This window comes from Cottoperca gobio, chromosome 14, assembly GCF_900634415.1.
Source record: "Cottoperca gobio chromosome 14, fCotGob3.1, whole genome shotgun sequence".
NCBI classification, from domain to species: domain Eukaryota; kingdom Metazoa; phylum Chordata; class Actinopteri; order Perciformes; family Bovichtidae; genus Cottoperca; species Cottoperca gobio.
The window spans coordinates 18,326,473-18,350,284 of record NC_041368.1 but is presented as its reverse complement, the minus strand read 5'-3'; the positions used below and the strand labels follow the sequence as shown (position 1 = coordinate 18,350,284).

The 23,812-nt window shown below is 43.6% G+C and overlaps 1 protein-coding gene across 1 annotated transcript in view; it reads left to right on the top strand.

Annotated features, from left to right (window-relative positions):
• Positions 1-201: 201 nt before the first annotated feature.
• Positions 202-23,812, top strand: part of stk10 (serine/threonine kinase 10) — a 38,262-nt gene continuing 14,651 nt past the window's right edge. Inside the window, exons 1-7 of the mRNA XM_029447415.1 lie at positions 202-662; positions 10,521-10,685; positions 15,999-16,047; positions 16,774-16,923; positions 18,900-18,972; positions 20,069-20,263; positions 20,877-20,958. Coding sequence (XP_029303275.1) covers positions 504-662; positions 10,521-10,685; positions 15,999-16,047; positions 16,774-16,923; positions 18,900-18,972; positions 20,069-20,263; positions 20,877-20,958 — 873 coding nt within the window. The 5' untranslated portion in view covers positions 202-503. The remainder of the gene's footprint in view (positions 663-10,520; positions 10,686-15,998; positions 16,048-16,773; positions 16,924-18,899; positions 18,973-20,068; positions 20,264-20,876; positions 20,959-23,812) is intronic.

Below are 23,812 nucleotides of genomic sequence, written 5' to 3'. Positions count from 1 at the left end.
TGTTAATGGAACAGCTGTTTGAGGACACGCCCAGCACCAACCCGGACATGAAGTCCATTTTACCTCATCAGCGCGATAGTGACGACAGCTTGTTCTTTGAAAGAAACTACATTTCCATGACGGCAGTGGGAGGGTTGTTGAGTAACAAGGTGGGGCGTTTTCGCACAGTCGGAAGCAATAAGTTGCCCAGGCACACTGACAGGCAGGAGGTTACTCCATCGCGTTTCCAGCGGCAGGTGGTCACCGCAGCTTGTGAATGGGATTATGAGCGCAGAGCCTTCAGAGCACCTGGTTTTAATGGACGGCGTAGAATAACTTGTTTGAAATTGATCAACTCTCTTTTTCTTTTTGACGCAGAAAGTACATTTAGTTAATTAGCTTTTTGGCAGTTTTTTTTGACGGGTTGCGCGTCTCCGCGTGCGTAATGCTCTCTGTGTAGAGCCTGTTGATACTTGTTTTTTGTTGTAGTTGTTTTTAAAGCTGAATGCTGTTGCATTGTAAATATGGCATTCGCTAAATTCAGCAAAATACTCCGTCTGCCTACTCTTGAGATCAAAAAGAAAGTCAAGCAGTATGAGCACGTTCACCGGGACATCAATCCAAACGATTTATGGGAAATTATTGGCGAGCTGGGCGACGGCGCGTTTGGAAAAGTCTACAAGGTGAGTGTGATTCAAAGACACGAGGCACCTGACAAACTGACCACAGTGATAAAACTCTGTCTGTTGTTCTTAATCATCTCAAACTTTATTGATAAATTGCTCACCTGTTGCCAAGTTCAGCAACACGCTGTTTTGTTAGAAAAGCTTCTTGTATACTTCATTTTTATATGTTGCTCTCTCGTTTCCCCCGCCCTATAACTCTCATGTTCTCCCAGAGTGATTACTAGTACGTCTCTGAAATATTGTAAATGATAAGAAACAACATCACTTTCCTATTTAAGTCATGTGCATCACAATAGAAACAGTATATCTTATATACCCCTCTTTCTTAGAATATATCCTACGTGATAGAGGCTGTGAACAACTTCCGTTCACCTGTGGATGCTTCACCATCCCACTCTTGCTGAGATTATGACTAATATGTCAACTATGTGGTCAGTCCACTATAAAACACACTCCGGTATCACAGTAGCTTTGGGTATCACAGATGACAGTTTGTACTCATGTTAGTCGAGGATTGTTCACGTCCTCCAGCTGAGATCCAACTTGTCTTCAGTTTTACAAGTGGCTTGTTAAAGTGACATGTTTTCTCTCTTTATAAAATCATCTTAGTTAAAGTAAAAGAGACATCTGACTCCTCTTGTGATTGCCTGCAAACATCTGCAATACAGAAGGTTTATAAAAATCTTCAAAACAGCCACTCCATCGCTGTGAATCCAGCGTGAAGCAGTGACAGTGAAAGCACTCTTCATCAGTTCTGTCCTCTCCTCTCCAGCCACAGCAGCAGCAGCACTTTTGGCTATTTAATCTGGATCTGTTAGCTGGTCAGTCCCCACTGTGAAGCATGGCACAGGCACTCTGTGTCTGCACTGCCCAAGCGGAGCACAGTGAAAGTCTTTGACGCAGCAGAGCCTCAGTGGAAGAAGTGATGCCTTAGCAGAGGTCTGCAATGAACAGAAAAATGAAGTCTTTTTGAGAGACTCCACCTTACTTAGGTATTTTGTTTTCACTAGGCAGTATACATACTATAGTGGGGAAAGGAAACGGGAGCACAGCCATTGGAAGATGAGTCTCGGTGGTGACTTGTTTGCACTGTGAATGAAAAGAAAATATTGAAATCTTGCTTATGTAACCACAGGTCTAAACATTATGTAAGCTGTACTATAATGTATCTTTTGAGCAGAGCGAGCATGTGATGAGTCCTGTGGAGGAAATGCTACAAAAACACAAGTGAAGCAACCGGTTCATCATGAAGACAAGCAATGCTTCCAGTTGGCTTCCAAGTTTTGAAGAATCCTTTTTAAAAGTTAGTGAGGAGTCTTTGAGTTTCACAGTATGGAGGCATACACCGAGGATTTGTGGCTTATGGCTCCGTCTCCTCTCCTCGAGTGGGTTGGAGGAGGACACCTCCACACCTGCATCTGTCAGATGGAGGGGGAAGGAGGCAGAGTGGGAGCAGATGATGGCCAAGAGAGGAAATAGTGGGACTGCATCAGGGGACAACTTCCTCTAACAGCTCCCGAACCTCAGAATAATCAGCTCGTCTGTGGGAGGGGGAAGGCCTCAAGTGGTGTATTGCACATGTTTTCCGTTGTTAAAGTCTTTGATAGTGTAAGAAGAGGGGTGGTGGGGACTTGATATCTGCTTCACAAGTGAATTCAGAGTGAAATAAATAGCTGGTTTTGGATGTGAGCAATACTGATTGTCTTTAAAGACAGGTTTAAGTCTTGTCAGTTGCATGTGGCAAGGACCCCCTCTTGTTTTCGACATGCGTCTCACAGTGTTGGCTGAGAGTACAGAGTGCTCTTGTCAAGATGGCTCTCGAAAGGTTAATGTCTTCATTGAGACAATAACAACTCGCTTTGTTGCGTAAGAGGAGTGTTGAGGACAAATCAAGCCGTGAGTGTGTTTGTATCACAGGAACACGGTGAAATCTCATAAAATGCGATGTATAACCCTCAGTTATCAGATCTACCTTTTTATTAGCTTTAATTCTTACCCTGTAGGAGCAATCTTTCTGCAGAACAAACCCTTTATTTGATCTGTTTCATGTAACATATTTTATCTCTTCAAACTAATGAAAATTCCTTCAAATACATGCTTTTAGATGAAATTATTTTTAATTTAATTTAATTCACAAAGAAATCAAATGAAAACTTTATAACTTGATTTTAAAAACAAACAAAACCACAACAAGAACCCTGCTGCACGTTGTTTTAACTAAGCACCGTAGAACATCATTTAATCAAATAAACAAACCAAATTCAGAGTCTTCATTTCTTAATGGTGTTTTATTTTGAAAGAGCCTCACAGAAGGAAACGCATGTACACAAGCTGTTGGTGATATTCTCAAGATTTCTGTATCGCAAAGTTACAAAATCAGTGTGGCGGTGTCACACAGCGCAGAAGGACATCAATGCAGCGATGTTAACCGTGCACTGATTCATAATGTAGATTCCCTCTTCACCCCGGTCTAATGAGAATATTTAGCACTCTAGTGATGGACTAGGAAATGGTCTAACACCATTCTAACTTTACTAAAGACTGCTGGAGTTCAAGTGAACATGTAACCTCTTGGCTGTTTATTGGCAGTTTGATTTAATCACGTTTGTCACGTTTGATGCCCTTTTGACGCTCGTCCTTTACATGCCGCTTGAAACGCTGCACCATGTTGTGCACCCCAGACATTTCTGCCTGTAGGGTCTTCATTGTCAACATAACCACCTGCAGTTTCTCATTCTTAAAGTCATAACAAGAGAACGTCTCACTTCCTGTCCTACCCCCGCCCGCCCAGTGTGTCATAGGATGTTTTCTCTGTTTGTCTATGCATCTGTCTATGCATGCTTGCACTTGTTGGAAAGAGTGAATGTGTGTGTGTGAGGGTGTGTGGCTGCAACTGAAGCATGAAACAGAGGAGTTGTACGGTTCCCCTCACTAATTAATGGGCCACGTGCCGCTGAGCACATTGCCCTGCTGCTGCTGCTGCTGCTGCTGCTGCTGAAATGTTTCCATAGACACCAGCAGGTTGTAAGGTTACACTCTGTCAAATTCCCATTGTGGGATTAACCACAGTACATTTTATCCCTGTTGGTCTGAGATGTAAAAGACAGCGGACTGAAACCGCGGTGTGTAGTTAGTCATATACTCTGGAGTCTAGAAGTATTGCATTACTCTGGATCAAGAGGAACAACAATGTGGTTTATGTACACTGTCCCCAGGATGGTACAACACAAGACAGTAGTTAAGCTAGCCAAGACTCTGTGCAGCCTTGGGTTCAGGGCATTGTATGTTTCTCTTTTAGTCGCGTTACTCTTGGATATTATCAGGTTGGGTCCATGGGTCTGATTTTCCTCAATTGTCCCGTTTCCTTTATGGACACGATGTAATGCATAGGATCATTTCCAAACCACTTTTTTTTGTTGCTGTTGTTGCACAGCACAGTTTCTTGGGCCTCCTGAAGATGTTTACTAGCAGGCCAGATGCTCCTGGAAACCTGGATTGCTTTATGGCACAACATCTGAAAAGTGTTGTGCTGGTCCAGTGTTGCATCGACAGACGTTGGAACGAGTGAAAGGCCTGTTTTAAGAATCACTTCAAAGACGGTTACCCTCTTCAGACAAGTGAAAGAGAACACACTGGGTGTCATCAGTTAGGTGCGGCGTGGGTCACAGGTTGCCACATCCTCCTTTTGCAAAGGAAAGCCACACGGTCTGTGTGAAATGCCACAGTCTGAATTTGGAATATGGAAGTGCCACGAAGACGTATGTAGAAGTTCATTTAGTGAGACTCCGGGTCTTATCTCAGGGACCAGCTGCGCCCACAGAGACGAGACTGATAGGGGTGCTGTTGAGTGGGCGTGGGCTCAGCATGCTGGGAGTCCTCTTGATGACATTATTACTGGCACTTACAGAAAGCCTCTTCTGTGTTCCTACATCCATATACTGCTGCTAGTTATGGGCCTGTGACAAACTGGAGGTCGAAGACGCTCATGAGGATTTATGATACCGATTTTGTTTTGTCTCGTAGAGCCAGACCCCGTTCTCAGAAAACGTTTGAATCCATGCAAGAAGCAGAATAACCCATTTACAGTAGCACATACTACCACTTACTTTCAGAGACTTGGGAAGAGTTTCTTTTTGTCTTGAAATGTTTGTTTTCATTGGATTTCCTCTGTTTGAATTTAATATTGAAGCGCATTGCAACTGTGCCATTCACTTGACGTTATTTCACATTATTCCTAGATAGAGTTACACAGAATAATCTTCTTGCAATACCTCGGCTAGTTCTTAGCAGCACGCGCTAACCCTGAGTGTTTAAAACCCTCCAACCTTTTGTTACTTGCATTGCGTACTGTACGCTTTAGTCAGGAAGTGGATCTCATCTGTCCTGGCCTTGAAGGAGTATGAAAGGTTGAAGAAAGCAGTGTAAGCATAGGTTATTTTCTTTCAAGGCTCTTTGTGGCGCATTGTGATTTCCTGCCTCACTGACCTGCTTTTGAATGTGGGACATTTTTGCAGTGTTGATCAAAACATTCAACATCCTGAAAAGACTCCTTGCTCTATGTGTAAAGGTCTAACTTTGCAACATTTGTTATGTGCTTCACGCCCAGTGGATGTATAAATTCACGCAGTCAGCGGGTTGTGAAAGAGGAAGAATCTCGCTGCTGTGTTGACGGAAACCACAGACGCATGCATTACTTTGTCTTTCTCTCTCTTTAAGCTTTAGGGTTTAGCCGTAAGATGTGAAGTTCCCATCTCTAGGTGAAAAATAAGTACTGGCTTTGCAGCCTTGAAACACTGTTTTAGTCACTTTCCTGCACAGGTGTTAAGTAAACCAACATCATCCTCTCGTAAAACAACTGAGCTCTTTGGTAGCACTAACAAATACATCCCTCACCCTCAAAAACAGACCACTGATCAGTATAAATCTTCTTTATGTTTGTCTTCTCACAGCAGCTCCAACATGGTGTCTATAACAGAATATTTCACTCAGGAGAAAACTCTGTGTTTCCTTAAGAACATTTAAGCCCTGAGTAGTGTCTGAAGGAGTGTCTCACAAGCTGCATGCCGCCCTAACAACCTCCAACAAGAAGTGACCTTTTAGTAAATGAGTCAAAGTGAAACTGTAAAAGTGAGGTTGACATGTCCTCCCCTCCCAATCCCCAGTGGAAATGACTGTCTGTTGGTATTTGTACAGAAACTTAGAGCGAATAGAAAGTCATCAAGTCATTTATAGAAAGTATTTGCCAGGTTTTCACAGTATGCCACTTCTCTAACACGAGTTGTTATACAACCAAACATAATCGTTTTTTTTTTTTAGATGCAACTTCTGCTGCAAAACACATGAAGTAGCTGTTTAACATGCTCCGCTTGTGCACCTTGTTCGTCTGAGTGAGAGATCATTACTTCCACAGGCGTCCGCTGTCAGACGCGAGGTTTTATTAGCCGCTGTCATAATGTAGGAGCTGAGAACCGCATTCCTGTCCGCAGACACGTAGGAGAGCCTCCAGAAGAGGGGCAGGTTACAGGTTTACGACAGGGCAAAGGTCTAACATACACACATTCCCGTGTGTGTGTGTGTGTGTGTGTGTGTGTGTGTGTGTGTGTGTGTGTGTGTGATATCTATAACACCATATACAAGCTGAAAATACACATCAGCATGTGTTATGTCCATTTAACCCAGAGGTGACTGACCCCAGGGAGAGTTCTGTGTTTGAGGAATAGTTAATCATAATGTTAACGGCCTTTTCAGCGTACAGTCTAAATAGGAAAACACTCGTTAAAAAAAGATGTTGAGAAGCTGATGGTAAAAGTATTTTTACATTTTTTTAACCAGGTTATTTTAAGGTTAGAAGTAGTGACTCGCCGTGAGCTTCTTTTCTATTTTGAGCGTGATCCAGCGCTTTGCTTTTAAGCCAACACACCCACAATAATTATTAATGCCTCAGTCAACACATACACAGTATTGAACATTGTTATTCCTAGCTTGATTCAACTTTGAAAAGAAGTGTGTGTGTCTAAATATCAAATGATATACACACACACACACACACACGAGGCTGGGAGTGTGTGTGTTTACTTAGTCTGCCAGTACATACAGTGTGTTTGTATGCTGACACACGGGTCAGTAACATCTGCTTTTTCTAAAGCTCTTCTTTGAGCAGCAGTCGGTGTGCTCGTCGGTCAGGGATCGTGGCATTGAGACAGACTGTTACTGAAAACCAGATGGATAAATGCACACGACAGATGGGCGGGAGATGCACACGCAGGGATGACAGACGGATTTAGTGAGGGAGACAAAAGATGTGCAGTGTGGCAGACAGTGAGTGATAAGGCAGGAGGGTAAAGAGGTGTGCTGTACATATGCCGCAGTAACAGGAAAAACAAGATGGGGGGGGGGGGGGGGGGGGGGAGATGGATTGTACTCAGGGCTTTGGCTGAAAATGCATACAGATAAATGTAAATAGGAAACAAATGTAAGTGTAGGCCTATGGTACAAATCTGTAATCTACATCTACTTAGTTTTTTCATTTAAACTGCAGTGAAGTGCAGATTAATGACGGACTTCCATTGTTGTTCCATTATAGGTCTTTTACTCGCAGCCCAGTGTTCTGTGTCACAGCTTGCATGTGGTCCAATGAGATACCGAGTCATTTAGTAAATCCGACTAGTGGAGGACTTGAGACTTCCAATGGCACTTTAACATGTTGGTCTTTTTAAGGCAATTTGTTGAAGAGCACGAGTCTGTCAGTTAATCCTTTTGCACTTAACCCGCATGAAAGCCAAGTCTCTAATGAACGGGGAAACGGCCAGGCTGCGAGACGAGCTGCGAGATGGAGCAGAACCGACTCCTTCTCATCTCCATGGAAACCAGACCCCAAACAAAGCCAAAGACTGTTGTTGTCCTCTGGAGGAGAGTCGGAGAGAGTGAGGAGTCAGTGGGTCAGAAGCAGTGAAGCGTTGTTCTCTCTTGGGATGGTGACAGTCAGCAGCCGATGAAGCTGTAGCTGTATTCCTACTTCTTCAGTGAGGTGGTTGTTGAACGTTGTTATGTAACCATGTACAGTGTTTTCTGTACAACTCTCCCCGACCGGAGTTAAATCACCCAAACGGCGTGGCGTTGACATTTTTGAAAGTGTGACTGTACACATTGGCTCCTCTGCTGTTACCACAACACAACATATTCATACGGGTTATGTGGCAATACAGGTTGTTGAAAGTGTGGAGATTTAGCTTTTATTACAGCACCTGAATGTTAAAAGCACAAAATCAAATCTGACATTTGTATGAAACGATGTTACTACTATAATCCTTGTTATATACGATGCAGTGTTGTTCTAAGATTAATCATCAATTCCAGGTTTCAAAGTTGAACAACAATGCTTACATGCTTGAATGCTCCATATCTGCAAGATGCAAAGGCTCCTGAAAGGTGGGGAGAGTATGTCAGGACATGAAGTAAGGCAGACTCTGAACAAACCACAACAACAATGGCACAAAGTGTCAGTTAGACAGGAATTTGTATTTGATGCGTGAAGCTGCTGCTGGTCTTTTCAAGGCTTCTTCAGATTAGAGAGGATGATACCTCCTCCTGCAATTATTTCTATTTTGTGTACATGCGCACAAACGTACATAACACACACACACACACACTTGTGCGTTGATGTCACGCTCTCTTGTAGAAAGTCAGGAGGTCCCATGTGAGACACAATGAGGCGTTTCAGTGTCATTTCCTCTCTGGGCGGTGTGTTCACTTGGGATGTAAGGTGCACACATAAATAAATATGCATGTTTGCATGCGATACTTGAGGACCCTTGACGTAACACATTCCCACCGCGACGCTGAAGGCACCGCATAAATGCATGATGAGCTCTCTGTCTGCCCTCTTTGTCAACTCCCCCAACCATCTGAAGGCCAGAGGCACATTCCCCAGCTTTGTTCCCACCGAAGTGTGTGTGTGTGTGTGTGTGTGTGTGTGTGTGTGCGTGTGAAGCTGGGTCAGGAGTTTGGCCGTTTGAGAAGTTAACATAACATTTATATTTGTGCACAGCTAATGCTGAGCAAGACAGAAGACACACTGATCACATCTGTTCACATACACAAAACATGTAGACTTCTTTTTGATTTTGGTGGCATTCACAGCCTGGTGTTTTCTGTGGGACTTTAGTGTTCCTCTGGGAAATATGGTGATGTCAACCCCCAGATACAACATTACAATACTCCTACTTGTTCTGATATACAGTAAGTCAGCCATCATTCTGTTGGTCTGTATATCTGAGTCATGATGAGAGACAAAAGAGGAGGAAATTATGAGGACTCCATTTGTTTCGGGGAAAGATGGGCAGAAAGTAGATGCAGTTCTTGGATAGATAACAAGGCAGCTTTTAATAAAGCCAGTCGTGTTACAGTACTACAGTAAAGCAGTCTTCATTGTGCACGTCTGAAACTGTGACTTAAACGTAGCAGTGTTGTGTGTGTGTGTATATATAATTGGAAGTATAGAGCTTTTTTCTTTTGACGGAGATGGTAGAACACCAACAAACGTACCTGTAGGTCTGCAGCCATTTCTACTGGAAATCACACCACAGGCCGTACGTTGTGTCGAGGCCGACGGTGTTGGTGCAGGAGGGCGGCGACTAGCAGAGAGCTGCGACGTTAACAGAGAAGTGAAAGTGTCTGGTGTCTCTGTGTTTACTGTCGAGGCTTGTTAGCTGACTGACTGATGGTTTGATGGGACGAGGAGACGTCCTGTTGACTCATCACTGTGGGTTACCCTGGTGTGGGGGCGGTTCGGCTTCTCTGGAACTCTGTTTGACAAACACAACGCACGCATACACACACGCACGCACGCATAGTCACTGGCGAACCGGGATGAGTTTAAGAGTGTGTGTTGCTGCGAGCCTGTTCTGTTTATTCAGATGTTTTCCCACAGCTCCTGTAAAAGCGTGGAGGCTTCAGACCTCCACCGGGCTGTTTAGTCTGTCGTGTTTCTGCAGGCGTGGACACATGTACATGCGTCCTCCACATGACATCACTGTCCAGACATATGTTCTCATACATGCACCAACTTACACACTCAAAAATGTTCCTCTTGATCACTCACATTGACCTTTTGCTTTTCTTTCTAGTCCATTTTCTATTTAAAAAATGAATCGTGGTATTGTCTTCAGTCACTTCATATGACCTGACGGTGTCGGGTCACCACTTCTGTTCTCGACTCTATCCTCAGTCTTCTCTCGTCCCCGGCCACGCTCCTGCAATCACGGCAGTGAGCGGGCGGTTCTGTCTGCAGTGCATATACATTAACATTGATGTCGCGTTTACCCACAAATCCCATCAGTCAACATTCGCAACATTCTCTCTTACACAAAGATGAACGTCATGTGTTTGGCGCCCTCTGAGTCACCATATGGTTTGGGTGTTTTGATGCCCTCCAGAAAGGCACTAAACAATCTACTTTTATTTGCGTCTCTTTATTACTCAGAATTTCTAGGAATTCTATGTGTGTGTCCAAGTTTAGCCCGGTGTGGTTTCTTTTTGTGGTGTTTCCCCCCCAGTTGCTCAGGGAGGGTGTGGAGTTTCCTTTTCCTGTGTTGTCTCTAAATGTTAGTTAGTCAACATTTTAATCGCTGTCCTGCGTTTCTTGACGTTTGGGATTCCCTTTGCCTTCAACTGGGCTAGAAGTGTGCACCTGGCAGAGATATAGGTGCAGACAAAAAGCTGGATGTCTTTTCATTCACTTTCTTTCTTCCAGATTGATATTATCAGTTTGATGTTGATATTTTCTACCTTTTCTTCAAACAAACAGGGCTGCCATTACTGGAGCATTTAGAATTGACTGTTTCTCTGTCTCTTCAGGCCAAGAACAAGGAGACGGGAGCTCTGGCCGCAGCCAAAGTGATCGAGACAAAATGTGAGGAGGAGCTGGAGGACTACATCGTGGAGATCGACATCCTGGCTAAATGTGACCATCGCTACATTGTCAAACTTCTTGATGCTTTTTACCACGACAACAAACTATGGGTAGGTAACACAGGAATGTGGTTAAGACACCGGCTTTGAGTGTTTACACAGTGTCCTCCACCCTTCTCTCTTCCTTTTTCATCTTTCCTTTACTGAACACTATCACCGAGTCTGCCGTAATAATATGAAATGCCCCTTTTTAGCACTTAAACTAAAAAATAACTGATTGTAGAATAAATGGTACTTGTACAGAGAGAATGCTGCCGAGTGGGAATGCTGCTGTTGTATTAGACTGTGAGCTCCTCTGCTCTCTACACTGTGACCCTCCCACACAATGTATTCTTTCCACTCTTGTTGAGGAGTTTCTTTGTCCGTCCACCAAGTTTTCTCTCCAAACACAGCCACAACACACAAACCATCAGCGGATCAGCGGGGAAGTTTAAAAACATACCCTTTAACCATGTATGCTGGCAGGCTTCGTGGGATGTTGCATTTCAATCTGTGTCTGCCTTGTTGTTTTACTGCAACACTATCTCACCCAGAGTATGTTTCTCCTACATTTGAAAGCTCTGTTGAATAACAAAGATAAGAAAAGATTGCCTAAATGGGGATGACAGAAGACCCCCCCCCCCCCCCAGGGTGACATAACGCATCAGAAATGAACCAGAGCTCACCCTGATGTTACAGCAAGAATAAAGATCGATTTCAGTTCAGTGTTTTCTGATGTTGAGTTATTTTCCCTCTCCACACTCGCTCTCTGGGTCGACTCCCCCTGTAATCTCTCAGTGTATCTGGCCAAGGGAAATAATAGTGACCTCATGCTGGGCATGAATATCTGAGGAATTACAAGGCAGCGTTAAGACTAAAGATGGGTTAGGATTTGTCTTTACCCCTCTGCTTGTGATGTTATTATAAACTCAAGGGTTTTAGATTGAACTGTTTCATTGTTTTTCCAGTGCTATCTCCTCCTTCAGTTATTAAAAGCAGCTAGTGCGGTTGTGTCCTACTACTCCCCGAGCAGCTGCTTTGATGGGAATGCAACACAAGAGCTACGGGTGCATCTGTTTACAGACTCGCATTGTTGTAATGGGTTTACGATGATTGCAACCGAGATCTGATTTTAAAGCCGCGCACAGCGCGACTGGGCTTTTGACACAACAGCAGTTGCTTTTGCTGTGAAGTGGAAATGTTTTAACAGCCTGTGTAATAGCTGTAATTTCTGAGTTACGAAGGTGAACGTCCTCCCATCAGTCAAAGCTGTGAAACTGTTATTTCGTGCTGAAAAGTCAAATGTACCAACATCCCTTCCTGCAACATCTGTGTGTGGCTTCATAGTGTCGACTTGTACTTTATTATTTGTGAGAGAGAGAGAGAGAGAGAGAGAGAGAGAGAGAGAGAGAGAGGAGAGAGAGGAGAGTATACTCTACGCGCGATCGAGAGGCTAGAGCTCTCTATATCTCTCTCTCTATGCGCGCTCGATCGCGATCTCTCTCTCTCTCTCTATCTCCGTCTCTCTCTCTCTCTCTATCGCTCTCCCTCTCTCTCTCGCTCCTCTGCTCTCTCGCTTACTCTCTTCTCGCTCTCTCTCCTATCTCTCCTCTCTCTCTCTCTCCTCCTCCCTTTCTCTCTCTCTCTCTCTCTGCTCTTTCTCTCTCCTCTCGTCTCTCCCCTCTCTCGTCCTCTATCTCTTCTCTCTTCTCGCCTCTCTATCTCTCCTCTTCTCTCCTTCGCTCTCTCTCTCTCTCTCTCTCGCTCTCTACTCTCTCTCCTCTACTCTCTCTCTCTCTCTCTCTCTCTCTCTCTCCTCTCTCCTCTCGCTCTCTCCTCTCTCTCTCTCTCTCTATCTCCTCCTCTCCTCTCTCTCTCTCTTCTCTCTCTCTTCTAGCTCTTCCTCTCTCTCTATTCTCTCTCTCTCTCTATACTCCTCTCTCTCTCTTCTCCTCTCTCTCCTCTCTCTGTCTTCTCTCTCTCTCTCTCCTCTCTATCTCTCGTCCTCTCCCTCTCCCTCTCCTCCTCCCTCTCTCCCCGCCTATTCCTCCCTCTCTCCCTATCTCCCTCTCTCTCCCTATCTCCCCTCTCTCTCCCGATCTCCCTATCTCCGACTCCCGATCTCCCGATCTCCCGATCTCCCGATCTCCCGATCTCCCGATCTCCCGATCTCCCGATCTCCCGATCTCCCGATCTCCCGATCTCCCGATCTCCCGATCTCCCGATCTCCCGATCTCCCGATCTCCCGATCTCCCGATCTCCCGATCTCCCGATCTCCCGATCTCCCGATCTCCCGATCTCCCGATCTCCCGATCTCCCGATCTCCCGATCTCCCGATCTCCCGATCTCCCGATCTCCCGATCTCCCGATCTCCCGATCTCCCGATCTCCCGATCTCCCGATCTCCCGATCTCCCGATCTCCCGATCTCCCGATCTCCCGATCTCCCGATCTCCCGATCTCCCGATCTCCCGATCTCCCGATCTCCCGATCTCCCGATCTCCCGATCTCCCGATCTCCCGATCTCCCGATCTCCCGATCTCCCGATCTCCCGATCTCCCGATCTCCCGATCTCCCGATCTCCCGATCTCCCGATCTCCCGATCTCCCGATCTCCCGATCTCCCGATCTCCCGATCTCCCGATCTCCCGATCTCCCGATCTCCCGATCTCCCGATCTCCCGATCTCCCGATCTCCCGATCTCCCGATCTCCCGATCTCCCGATCTCCCGATCTCCCGATCTCCCGATCTCCCGATCTCCCGATCTCCCGATCTCCCGATCTCCCGATCTCCCGATCTCCCGATCTCCCGATCTCCCGATCTCCCGATCTCCCGATCTCCCGATCTCCCGATCTGGTCTAGAGGCCAGGCCCACAGCGTGAGAAAACGAGGGCCTTTAACATGGGGAAGGGATTGCTGACATCGGCACACTGAGAAGAACGAACAGGGGGGAACAGTTAAACGAATGAAACAATAAATACAGAAGAGAACACCCACACCCCTTTTTAGAAGCTTTGTTAAACCTGCCAGATTAAAGGGTATGTTCACTCACCTTTTTTTTCTTTGAGATATCCCTCCCTGGGATTTACGCTGCCACCAGAAAATTAATGGAATCCATAGGGACCATTTCTCCAGGGGAAAGTATGTGGCATTAAAAACACTGCATTATCCAGAGCAATGGGATGGGAACACTGTTTCTAAGAGAAGATTTTTCTTATCAACTTTAAAAAGTAGTATGTCATTCTTCTCAAGAGCCTTAAGTTGGGCTCTCGCTGTAAAGCAATATTGCTTGTTGCTTTTAGACACAGTGACACGAGGACAATATATTTATTATACCTTTGTCATTATTTGCATACAGTGAGGTCTACATAATGTCACCGGCTGTGGTTGCTAGGAGATTGTGGACACTGTAAAGCGAATCAATAGTAGTCGTCTTTGTTTGGCACCACCTCATATACACGGATCGCTGAAGCATTAGTCATGTTCTTTGAGTGACAAAGTATAACCGTGTGTCTGTGCGAGTCAGGTTTTATAGGCTTATAATATAGGTCGTTGTTGGAAAATAGCCTTTTGAGAGTTCTGACAAAATGAGGTGAGAAATCACAGAGCTGTGAATACAAGGAACACTGTAATGTCAGCAATGCATGCTTCGCTTATTTTAAAGTTATTTGGATTTGGTAGACTGTCTGACTTGGTTCAGCTTGTCTCGAAAAAAGAAAAAAGAGGCGCGTTCATCATCCTGAAGCAGGTATGCTCTGCGTGTAGTTTAACCAGTCGGGGTACATTCTTCATCGCAGCACAACACGCCATCCAAAAAATGTTCAGGCAGGGAGAGCAAACCTGCAGAGACACTGATGGAAACACAAAGCAGTTGCTGGTGACGCAGCAGTGTAATGTGCAGCGGTCTAGTTTGGGCACTACAGTGTGTTACTACTGAAGGGCAGCTCAGTTAATTCAGGGGGTTGTTTTTTTTTTTTAAACGGGATAAAAAAAAACCATTTGTGTTTGGTTAGCGGTGAGCAGGAATATTGTACTGAAATGTGTAATACATCTCTAAATGTAGTTGCAACTACAATATTATTGCATCAGCATTGACTCTATTTTAACTTCTGATGCATCACATTGATAATTTCTGCAAGAATCCAAAATACAAAGTTAATTAGACCAGGAAGTATTCATTTTAAAAGGCCTCAAAGAAGTGTACATGAACTATAGCTCAACCGGTAATGCACTTTTGCGGCCCATAATATCAATATGTGTTTGAAAAATCCCATAATCAGCCAATAGTATTTTATAACGCATAACAAATACAATCTCAAACAAAGTGTGTGTGAGAGAGTGATCATGTATAGCTCCTCGCATTCATCGGTACCTGTGCTGTTTGCACCTTTTGTAATTCTCTGTGTGACTTTGTCTGGACTGAAACTCCACGCCCTGTCCAGTACCAAGTTGACGCTTTGACGTTGTTGTCAAAGCAAGCAGGACTCGATAATTAGATAAGAATGACATCATAAAACTGCACCCAGGGTTGATCTTTCACTGTTTGGAAAAGATCAAGATAAACTGCTCTGCACAGGATTGTTACGTAATCCTGTGGTGTTTCTTTGGTCCCACTTTTGAAACTTTTAGAGGTTTTTCTGACAGGCGTGTGTGTCAGAGAGAGACTGACTATGTAAGGAGAGGAAATGAAATTGTTGGAAGTTGCTGTTGGCCAACAAGATACCATTTAGGGAGTGTGTTCTCAGAATCTTTTCTCGCTCTCGCTCTCTCTCTCTCTCTCTCTTTCTGTCTCTCTCTCTGTCTCTCTCTCTGTGTGTGTGTGTGTGTGTTTTTACTTCTCTACTGAACTGGTATTATACGTTTGGCAGTGTATCGTTACAGCCTGACAGTTTATCACACTCTCCAGTCTCAATCCAGATGTCCACTTTGCAAAGTGTTTTGTATTCTATTACTTTCACCACAGATGTCAAAGTGTGCTTGACTAATGCAGAGCAGGGGGAGCTCTCCAGGTAGCGATGACATAACAGCTTCCCACACTTTGCTTTGGTCGCTAACAATAACGCTTGGAAAACATTTTCTTTTTTTACACTTCCTTTTGCTTGTTGACACCATGGTGTGAATAGGAGTGAATGAGACTGTTGCACTACCAATTTGTGTTTACCTTTTGCACTCTGCATCATTAGTGGAGTGGTATGCGCATGTTATTTAACTTTAAACTCATTTTACACACTTCATTCAATGTTATCCTAAATTACTCTTACTCTTCCTGTTGCTACATTTAAATCCCCGAAAAAAGAGATCACAGCTGTGAATTGTATGTTTACACTGTATATTCATAAAGCTGGCTCAAGTTTTAACCTCGCCCCGTCTCCCCTTCCCATTCCCCAGATCATGATCGAGTTCTGCCCCGGCGGTGCTGTGGATGCCACAATGCTAGGTAAGCCTCTCTGTGTGTTTTCATAAGCACGCCACCTTTTTTCTCCCTGTCACGGGATTAAAGTTCCACACCTGCAGCGGCGGTGCTGTGACTACACCTGTCCATTCCACAGTGACTTTAAGGAAGTGCAATTATTATTTTTAAAGCTCCAGTTACATCGATTGAAGAAAGAATTTATCACAAGACTGTTGCTCCGAACGTGATCATGTATGTTCTCCACCGGTCTGGCCTTGGATGCTCTATAAAGCAGTCAGACATAGTGGAGTCCTCTGGTGTGGGAAAACCCCCTGGTCTGTTTATACTGGATAATCTGCATCCTCATAACTGTCTGTACCCCCACTGCAGCTAACCAAACACAGACATGGTAGAATAAAGTCTCCAGGGCAGGACTAGCTTGGATGTGTGAAAGCTTCTCTGATCCTGGATTACTTATCCAGCAACACTATCTGAGAGACTTCATTGATATCATCGCGGGTTTACCTTTTTTCTGTTTTCTCTCGCGGCGTTCACACACACCGCATCGGCTCTCAAGACTTTGTTTTGCCATGATCGTCTGTACGCCGACTGTGGAATCTGCTAGGGTGTGCACAATGGCTTTTAAACCATCTCAGCTAATTTTCTCGACTCTCTCTTCCATTCGACTCTCGTTCTCACCCTTCTCCCATACCGCCGTGTTTAACCCCTCCGTGTCCTGTCTCCTGCCTCCCCCTCTCCCGCCCTCATCAGAGTTGGATCGTGGGCTGACGGAGCCGCAGATTAAGGTGGTTTGTCGCCAGATGCTGGAAGCTCTAGCCTACCTCCACAGCATGAAGATCATCCACAGGGACCTGAAGGCCGGCAACATCCTCCTCATGCTGGATGGGGACATCAAACTGGGTGAGGGTTTAGATATTTCTGCTTTTAAAATAGTGCCAGTTGTAGGCGCTTGTACAAAGTTGACTTTTAACTCAGCAATTTCATGCGTTGACCATTATTCATTGTGCAGACATCACGGTGTCCAAGTGCCATTTTGTCCAAGCTCACACAAGTAGGTGTACAATGTTTGGAAAATACATTACAGTATGTTCTGAGAGGAGCAGAAGGTGAAGTTTTTAAACATATTTGAAATTTGTGGGTTGGATTTTGATCTATTTTTTTAAGGCTAAGAGTTATCTGTCTCTCTTTACGTCCCATCATTCACAGAGAAAACCGTTTTCATGCTGTCATACGGGTTGAACACACACACGCAAACGCATGTATGCCGTCTCTCTCTCACACACACACACACACACACACACACAGTTTGAGGCCCCATACCTCTCATGCGGCGCAGCAGGAGGAACATAAGTGAGCATTGTGTGGGGAAATTGCATTCTCAGAAGCTTCGCATATTTTCATCTATTGGCTTTTTGAAGAGTTCTGCACATTCTTCACATAGCACAGCTGAAGTTGTGGATCCAACCCCTTTTTTCGACAACATGTTTTGGATTAAAGTGCAGATTCCAGAAAAGGAAAAAAAGGTGTCTTGATGAGCTTTATGTGCAGGATAACAAAACTCACTTTTTTTTTTTTCTTAATGGCGACCTGACATTTGGATCCTCGGACATGAAACTTTAAACAAAAACAAAAATAGCTGGATCTCTTTTGCATGCATGATGTTTTACTTTCTGTACTCTCAGTCAGGACCAACAAACTCAACACACTCAGTAGTTGGTAACTATAAGCTGCAAAGAGCTTTATATTCTGGTGCACTTTTTAAGCTTACATTGATTCCAAATGTTTATCTCTCTCTGCTCACTAAGCTGGAATTGTACTTATTGTCCTTATCCATTGCCTTCCTTTCCTCTCGAAGACACCACAGTTAGATGTAATCACTGGGAGTTGCCTCTTTAAACTCGTTAAGCCATGACACCGAGTCATCTACAGTCTCCGAATTTATCTAACTACATGTTAATTCAAACGAGGCAACAATTATCTGTCTCTGAGGTCAGCCAAATGTATTGTATCTACCTATGATACCTGACCTTTTTGGCAAATCTTTATGAAACCCTATAGTGACTTTTGATCTCCATTGTATGTTTTAAGAGCTTCATACAAGTGCAGAGCGTTTCATACTCATGATTTAACACATTAGTCTTATTTTTCCCAGGTCAAATCTCTGCGTGGTACATTATAGGAGACGTTAGGTTGGTAAGGTAGACATTTTTGCGTATAATCATAATAATTATTCTTGAGAGACACACCCTTGGTGATTATTTAAGGGAACATAGTGTACGTTAAACCCAGTGATTCGGCATGTTTTACAGCAGCTTTGTCAGAATGCATTGAAGTGTGTTTCACACTGGGTTTATACGGTCGACCCGATTGGTCTGATTTTAGCAGAACATGTTACCATCCTTCGGGAAATGAATGTGTAACAGCAGCAGCATTTATTTTCTTTGTATGAAGTTTAGACTGCAACAGACCTAAAATTATACATTTGACTGGGAGGTCAAAGATATTTGAATTGTAGTCTGCAAAAACCATGACAGTCACTTAAGTCCCCGTAATAGAACATGCCAGTTGGCAATTGAAGCAGTCGGCCTGCTGCGTGCCACACATAATATTCTTAATTGCAGAGAAAAACAGCTAAACACCCCTGTAATCTGGTCGTGCCAGGAAATGGGGGGGCAGCTTGTTTGGGAAACTGAACTGCTATAAATTCACTGATTCTGGCTTTGTGTCTCAATGTCATGACAGCTTTACAAGCTACAAACAATTTGTCAACTACAAGGGGGAGAAAAACTTTCTTCGTTCCCTCTTAAATGTCTCCAGGGAACTTCTTTCAACTATCTCACCTCCATCTTTTCTTTTGTCTCGCTTCGTTCTTGTAGCTGATTTTGGCGTATCTGCGAAGAACACCAAAACCTTGCAAAGAAGAGATTCTTTCATTGGAACGCCATACTGGTGAGTGAGACTCTACATCAGAGCAGCATTCATTCTTCTTCTTCTTCTTAGTAGTATTATTATTTCTTCTAGAAATTAATCTGAGAGACCATTTAAAGGAACAAACAAATGTTCAACACAGTGAATTAAATGCCTGGCAAATTCAAATATTTCATCACATTGAGGCAACATCCTCTAAATCCAAAATATAACATTCCTGTTTACTGATTTGGAACAGTATCTGCAATGTACTTGTACAACCTGAGCTATTCAAATGATATTTACCATATAGCAAAATCTGTAGATGTGTCAAACATCCCTACATGAGCTGTATAAATAGGAGATTATGGCTTTTTTTTTTGGAACACATTTCCTGCCACCGACAACACTTCCACAATACCTGCAAGAGCACACACACACACACTCAACCTTATACCTAAAGTCAATGCTTCAATGTTGCATTGTTTCTCCTCTATACCTGAACAAATTAGATTTCCTGTGAGGTCTCCACAGTGCACCTTGCTCCATAATGTTGCGGCCAGTTAACCATTGACTAGAACATGTTATCTTCCATCAGGTATACCCTCTCAAGCTCAATGGAAACATGACCTTGGCCTCATTTTTGCACAATCCTGAAAATAATATTGAACACTCGAGGACACGCACCCCCCCGCCCCCCCCCCCCCCCCCCCCCCCAGCTGCCGCTGCTCAGATAAAAACATTGTAAATACCACAGGTGTATCTTTATGATATCAGAAACTATTGCATCATGTTTGGATTTATTTCTATATTACTAGTTATGTTATTTTGGAAAATCTGATTTTTACCACATGATAGTTAAAATCTTTACTAGTTGAGTTACTTATTAGCTCGGTCACTTGATTCTTATCAGTTTTATATATATATATATATACATATAAAAAAATACTTTTAGAGTTTGGACCCTAGGAGAATTTAGTGTCTGTTGCAATACCTGCGAGCTGCTTCTTAGGTTTAGTAATCCCACATGGTCACTTGAGGATTATATCGATATTAGCACATTATTCTTATTTATGCAGTATGCCTTAACTTGTTAGTCTGAGAAACTGCATCCTCAATTAAACTTTCTCTGTCTCAGGATGGCCCCGGAGGTGGTAATGTGTGAGACGATGAAGGACGCGCCGTACGACTACAAGGCTGATATCTGGTCTCTGGGAATCACTCTGATCGAGCTCGCCCAGATTGAACCCCCGCACCATGAGCTGAACCCTATGAGGGTGCTGTTGAAGATCGCCAAGGCGGAGCCTCCCACCCTGGAGCAGCCGTACAAATGGTGAGGATGAGCACAGTCGGTCAGTGAATGCATCTTATAATATGTATCACAACTTGTGAAGAGAAAGCAGGGACATGTGAGCCAGAGAGTAAAATAAATTAATATTTACAACACTGTTTGCGCAATTCAGTGGTTTCAGCACAGAATGCAGGGGCTTATATCTTCCTGTCTAGATTTCACTGACTCATCTAATTGTATTCTATTACCAAATTTTTTTGCACTCTCAGTTTCTTGTAATTTACCTACCCCTCTCTGCCTGTAGCCCATTTTGCCCTTTCCAAAACTATAGCTACAACGCAGCACTTAAATGTGTGCCAAACTATAATTTTTCCTCTTATCAATTTTATGAGTCTGAATGTTCCATAGCTGCAAATTTAGAGCTGCAAAAGTGAAGTTATCAGGTGCTGAGAGGACATTTGGGACGGGGAGCCCACTCATCATTCCTGTTGAAAGGCTTTGTTTTTACAAAGCACAGCTGTGCACAAAGATGATCCACATGTACCAACATCACATATCTGGAAATGTTCTGCTTTTTTCCCTTTTCCCTTCCCTCCACCTCCTTTCTTCAAACTTCTTGTTTTTGATTAATACTGTTTTGTTGTGTTCACTCAAGGTCACAGGAGTTTAAAGATTTCCTGAAGAAATCTTTGGACAAAAACCCCGAGACTCGTCCGACCGTAGCACAACTCACCGAGGTAGGCCCTGATGTGATGCGCAGTTACAACCGAGCCAGTGTTGCACAATGCTGCACTTTGATATATGAAGGAACATTGCGCTTAGCTCTGTACTTATCTTGCAACCACACACACACACACACACACAAATTGGACTTTTAATCTTCTATTTTAATTTCTTTAATGGACTGATCTGTGCCAGGAGAGTGAGCGGTGCCCCATGTGGAGGGCACTGGCATGTGAGTGGGAGAGGAATGTAAGGTGTGGGCAAGAAATGGAGCAGGCAGAGAAGGAGTAAGACATAAATGTAAGTGAAAGAACAAAGCAAAAAAAAAAAAAGGAAAGGTGAGAAAACATTCAGGACTTTTGAAGCACCCTCTGAGGGCTTTTTAAAAACATTTTCATCTTTAAGAACAATGGAGTTTGTTTGTGCCAAAGATTTTAAAAGGATCCAAAATGAGGACCACAAATCCCCTTTGTTCTCCAACAAACAGTAAATGCACATAAATTCAAGATAGTGACACGAAAGGACAAATGTTCACATGTAAATGAAGCACAGCCTGGCAGTAAAACATGACTATCTGAGGAAAATGAGAGAAAAAGTGAACAGGGTGTGGATTAAAGCACGAGCGCAGCTTCTATTAAAATTCAGAGCCACAGTTTCCTGTCTGTATCCCACAGCTGAGGGAATGCCAGTTATTTACATTCCCACCCTCAGCCAATAGTATGTCTGGATTACCCTGAGCTGGCCACCTCTAGCCAATTAGAGGGAGGCAAAGATGAAAATCCTCGACCCGGGCCCACTGGGAATTCTGCATGTGCTCTCCAGTGGGGGGGGGGAAGAGACGGGCGCGGTCCGGTTTTTGGTGCCTTGCTGGAGGTTTTAGATGTTTATCATGCCTGCCCCTCCTAACGGCTGTCAGATAGTATTTACTGTGGATAATTGTGCAATGATGGCATTAAATTCTGCCGTGCAATAGATGTTGAATGAAGTCAGTTTACTGGAAGTTACCAACAGTGTATGATTCAAATTTTTCGGTCAGACTTTCGTTATTCATTGGAATGTATGGATGTAGAAAACAGATGTAGTGCAGGAAGCGAACATGGAGATTCTAATGAATCATAGATAAGTGTCTGGAGTGTAGATGCTAAACTGTGTGACGTGTGAGTGACGAAGAATCTCAAAGCTTTTCTAAGATGGTATTAGTTTTAAACAGATTTGACCCTCTTGCCTTGCATCTGTCCCACATGTGTGCTTGTAAAGACTGTATACAAAACAACATGACACAGTATCAGTCACTGTGGCTGTGTGGCTGTCAGGAGACCATCTGGATGACTTGCACTCATTACACCGAATGTTCTCCTCCCACATAGTTCCTCATGGTCGGGATTTCTGCAGTGTTTTTGTCATGTATCATATTGGATACTTCTCTGTTCATAACGTGTCTGTAAAGTATGTCAGTTATCTTTGAATGGTATTTGGCTATTTTATCTCTGAGCCAGGGCTTTGTCGTCATGTCGCAACATTGACGTGTGCAGACACAAACACACACACACACACACACACACATTTATACGTCTGTACTTGTGAGACATCATGCATTCCTTAACCCTGAACCGTAACACTAACTATAAACTATAAGTCGAACTACTATCCTGACTTTACTCTCAACCTGGTTCTAACAGTAAAGGCTCAGTTCACCCAAATTCCTTCTTGCATTTTGTTCTAGTTCTCGCCGGACAGGTGCAGGACAGTGTTGGTTGGTTTGGTTATTTTCATGGGCAGTTTAATTTGTCACAGAAGCGGCCGTGATGCACAACTCATGGATGCCATTAAGGTAACTGATTGTATCCGATTGCAGCGGTTAACATTTCTACTTTTTCGTCAAGTCATGACTCAGTCAAATTTGAACCGACAGACATAATGCACATATTTTTAGTAACGTATACTTTCCAAGGATATAATTTTGTCATTCACAAAAAAAACTTAGAAATCTTTATCTTAAAAAAATAATTTTGTATAACTCCTTAACTTGCCTGATCACCACAAGTGTTCTTGTCTGTACATCCATGGTTACATTGTAAACAGGAACTGCTAATAGCTCATTTAGCATACTTTTAATGGCACGATCTGTTTTGTTTGAGCGTCAATAACATCTTTTATTTATTTTTTTTAAAACATGTCCCTGTTTCTCTGGATAAATCACAGAAGAAGATATCAATTCAGTGTTTGTGAGGTCTGTGGATGATACAGAGTAAGGGATTTTTTCTCAGACCAAATCAAAGTCATGTCAATTTTATTTATGGAGACCAAAATTACTACCTACCTAACACCAGCCTTTGCCCCAAACTTAATCATAACCGTAACCGTAAAAACAAGCCTTAACCTCCGAACCACCCTTTGAAGACGTGAGACTGACCAAAAGGCTCTTACTTTCCCAAAAATGTGTCTTAACTCAAATGTATCCACACAAATACGGAAGTAAATACACACACTATACTGTCATTGCTACACGAGTCATTCTGCCCCTCATGCAGCCCCCACCTCCGGTCCCCTAATGGGCCATATTGTTCACGTTTAACCTTTTCACGCCCAGCCATCCATGTAAGAGCCAAAATCAGCCGCTTTGTGTCTAAAGCAACGTGAAACCTAAAAGAGGGGGACATAAGCTCCACTGATCCACATCTTGAGCCATAATGGCAGTAAAAAAAAAGTTTTTATTCCATTTAACAGAGCACCAATACTACACTGTTTGCCTTTTCTGCCCTTTCACTTGCCTCAAGGACACTGGGTTTAGCTTGAGAGGTCTGAGTTCAGTTGTTACAATATACAGTCTGAAGCTCAAATCTCAGATGTTTGCTAGCAGCTTTTGTA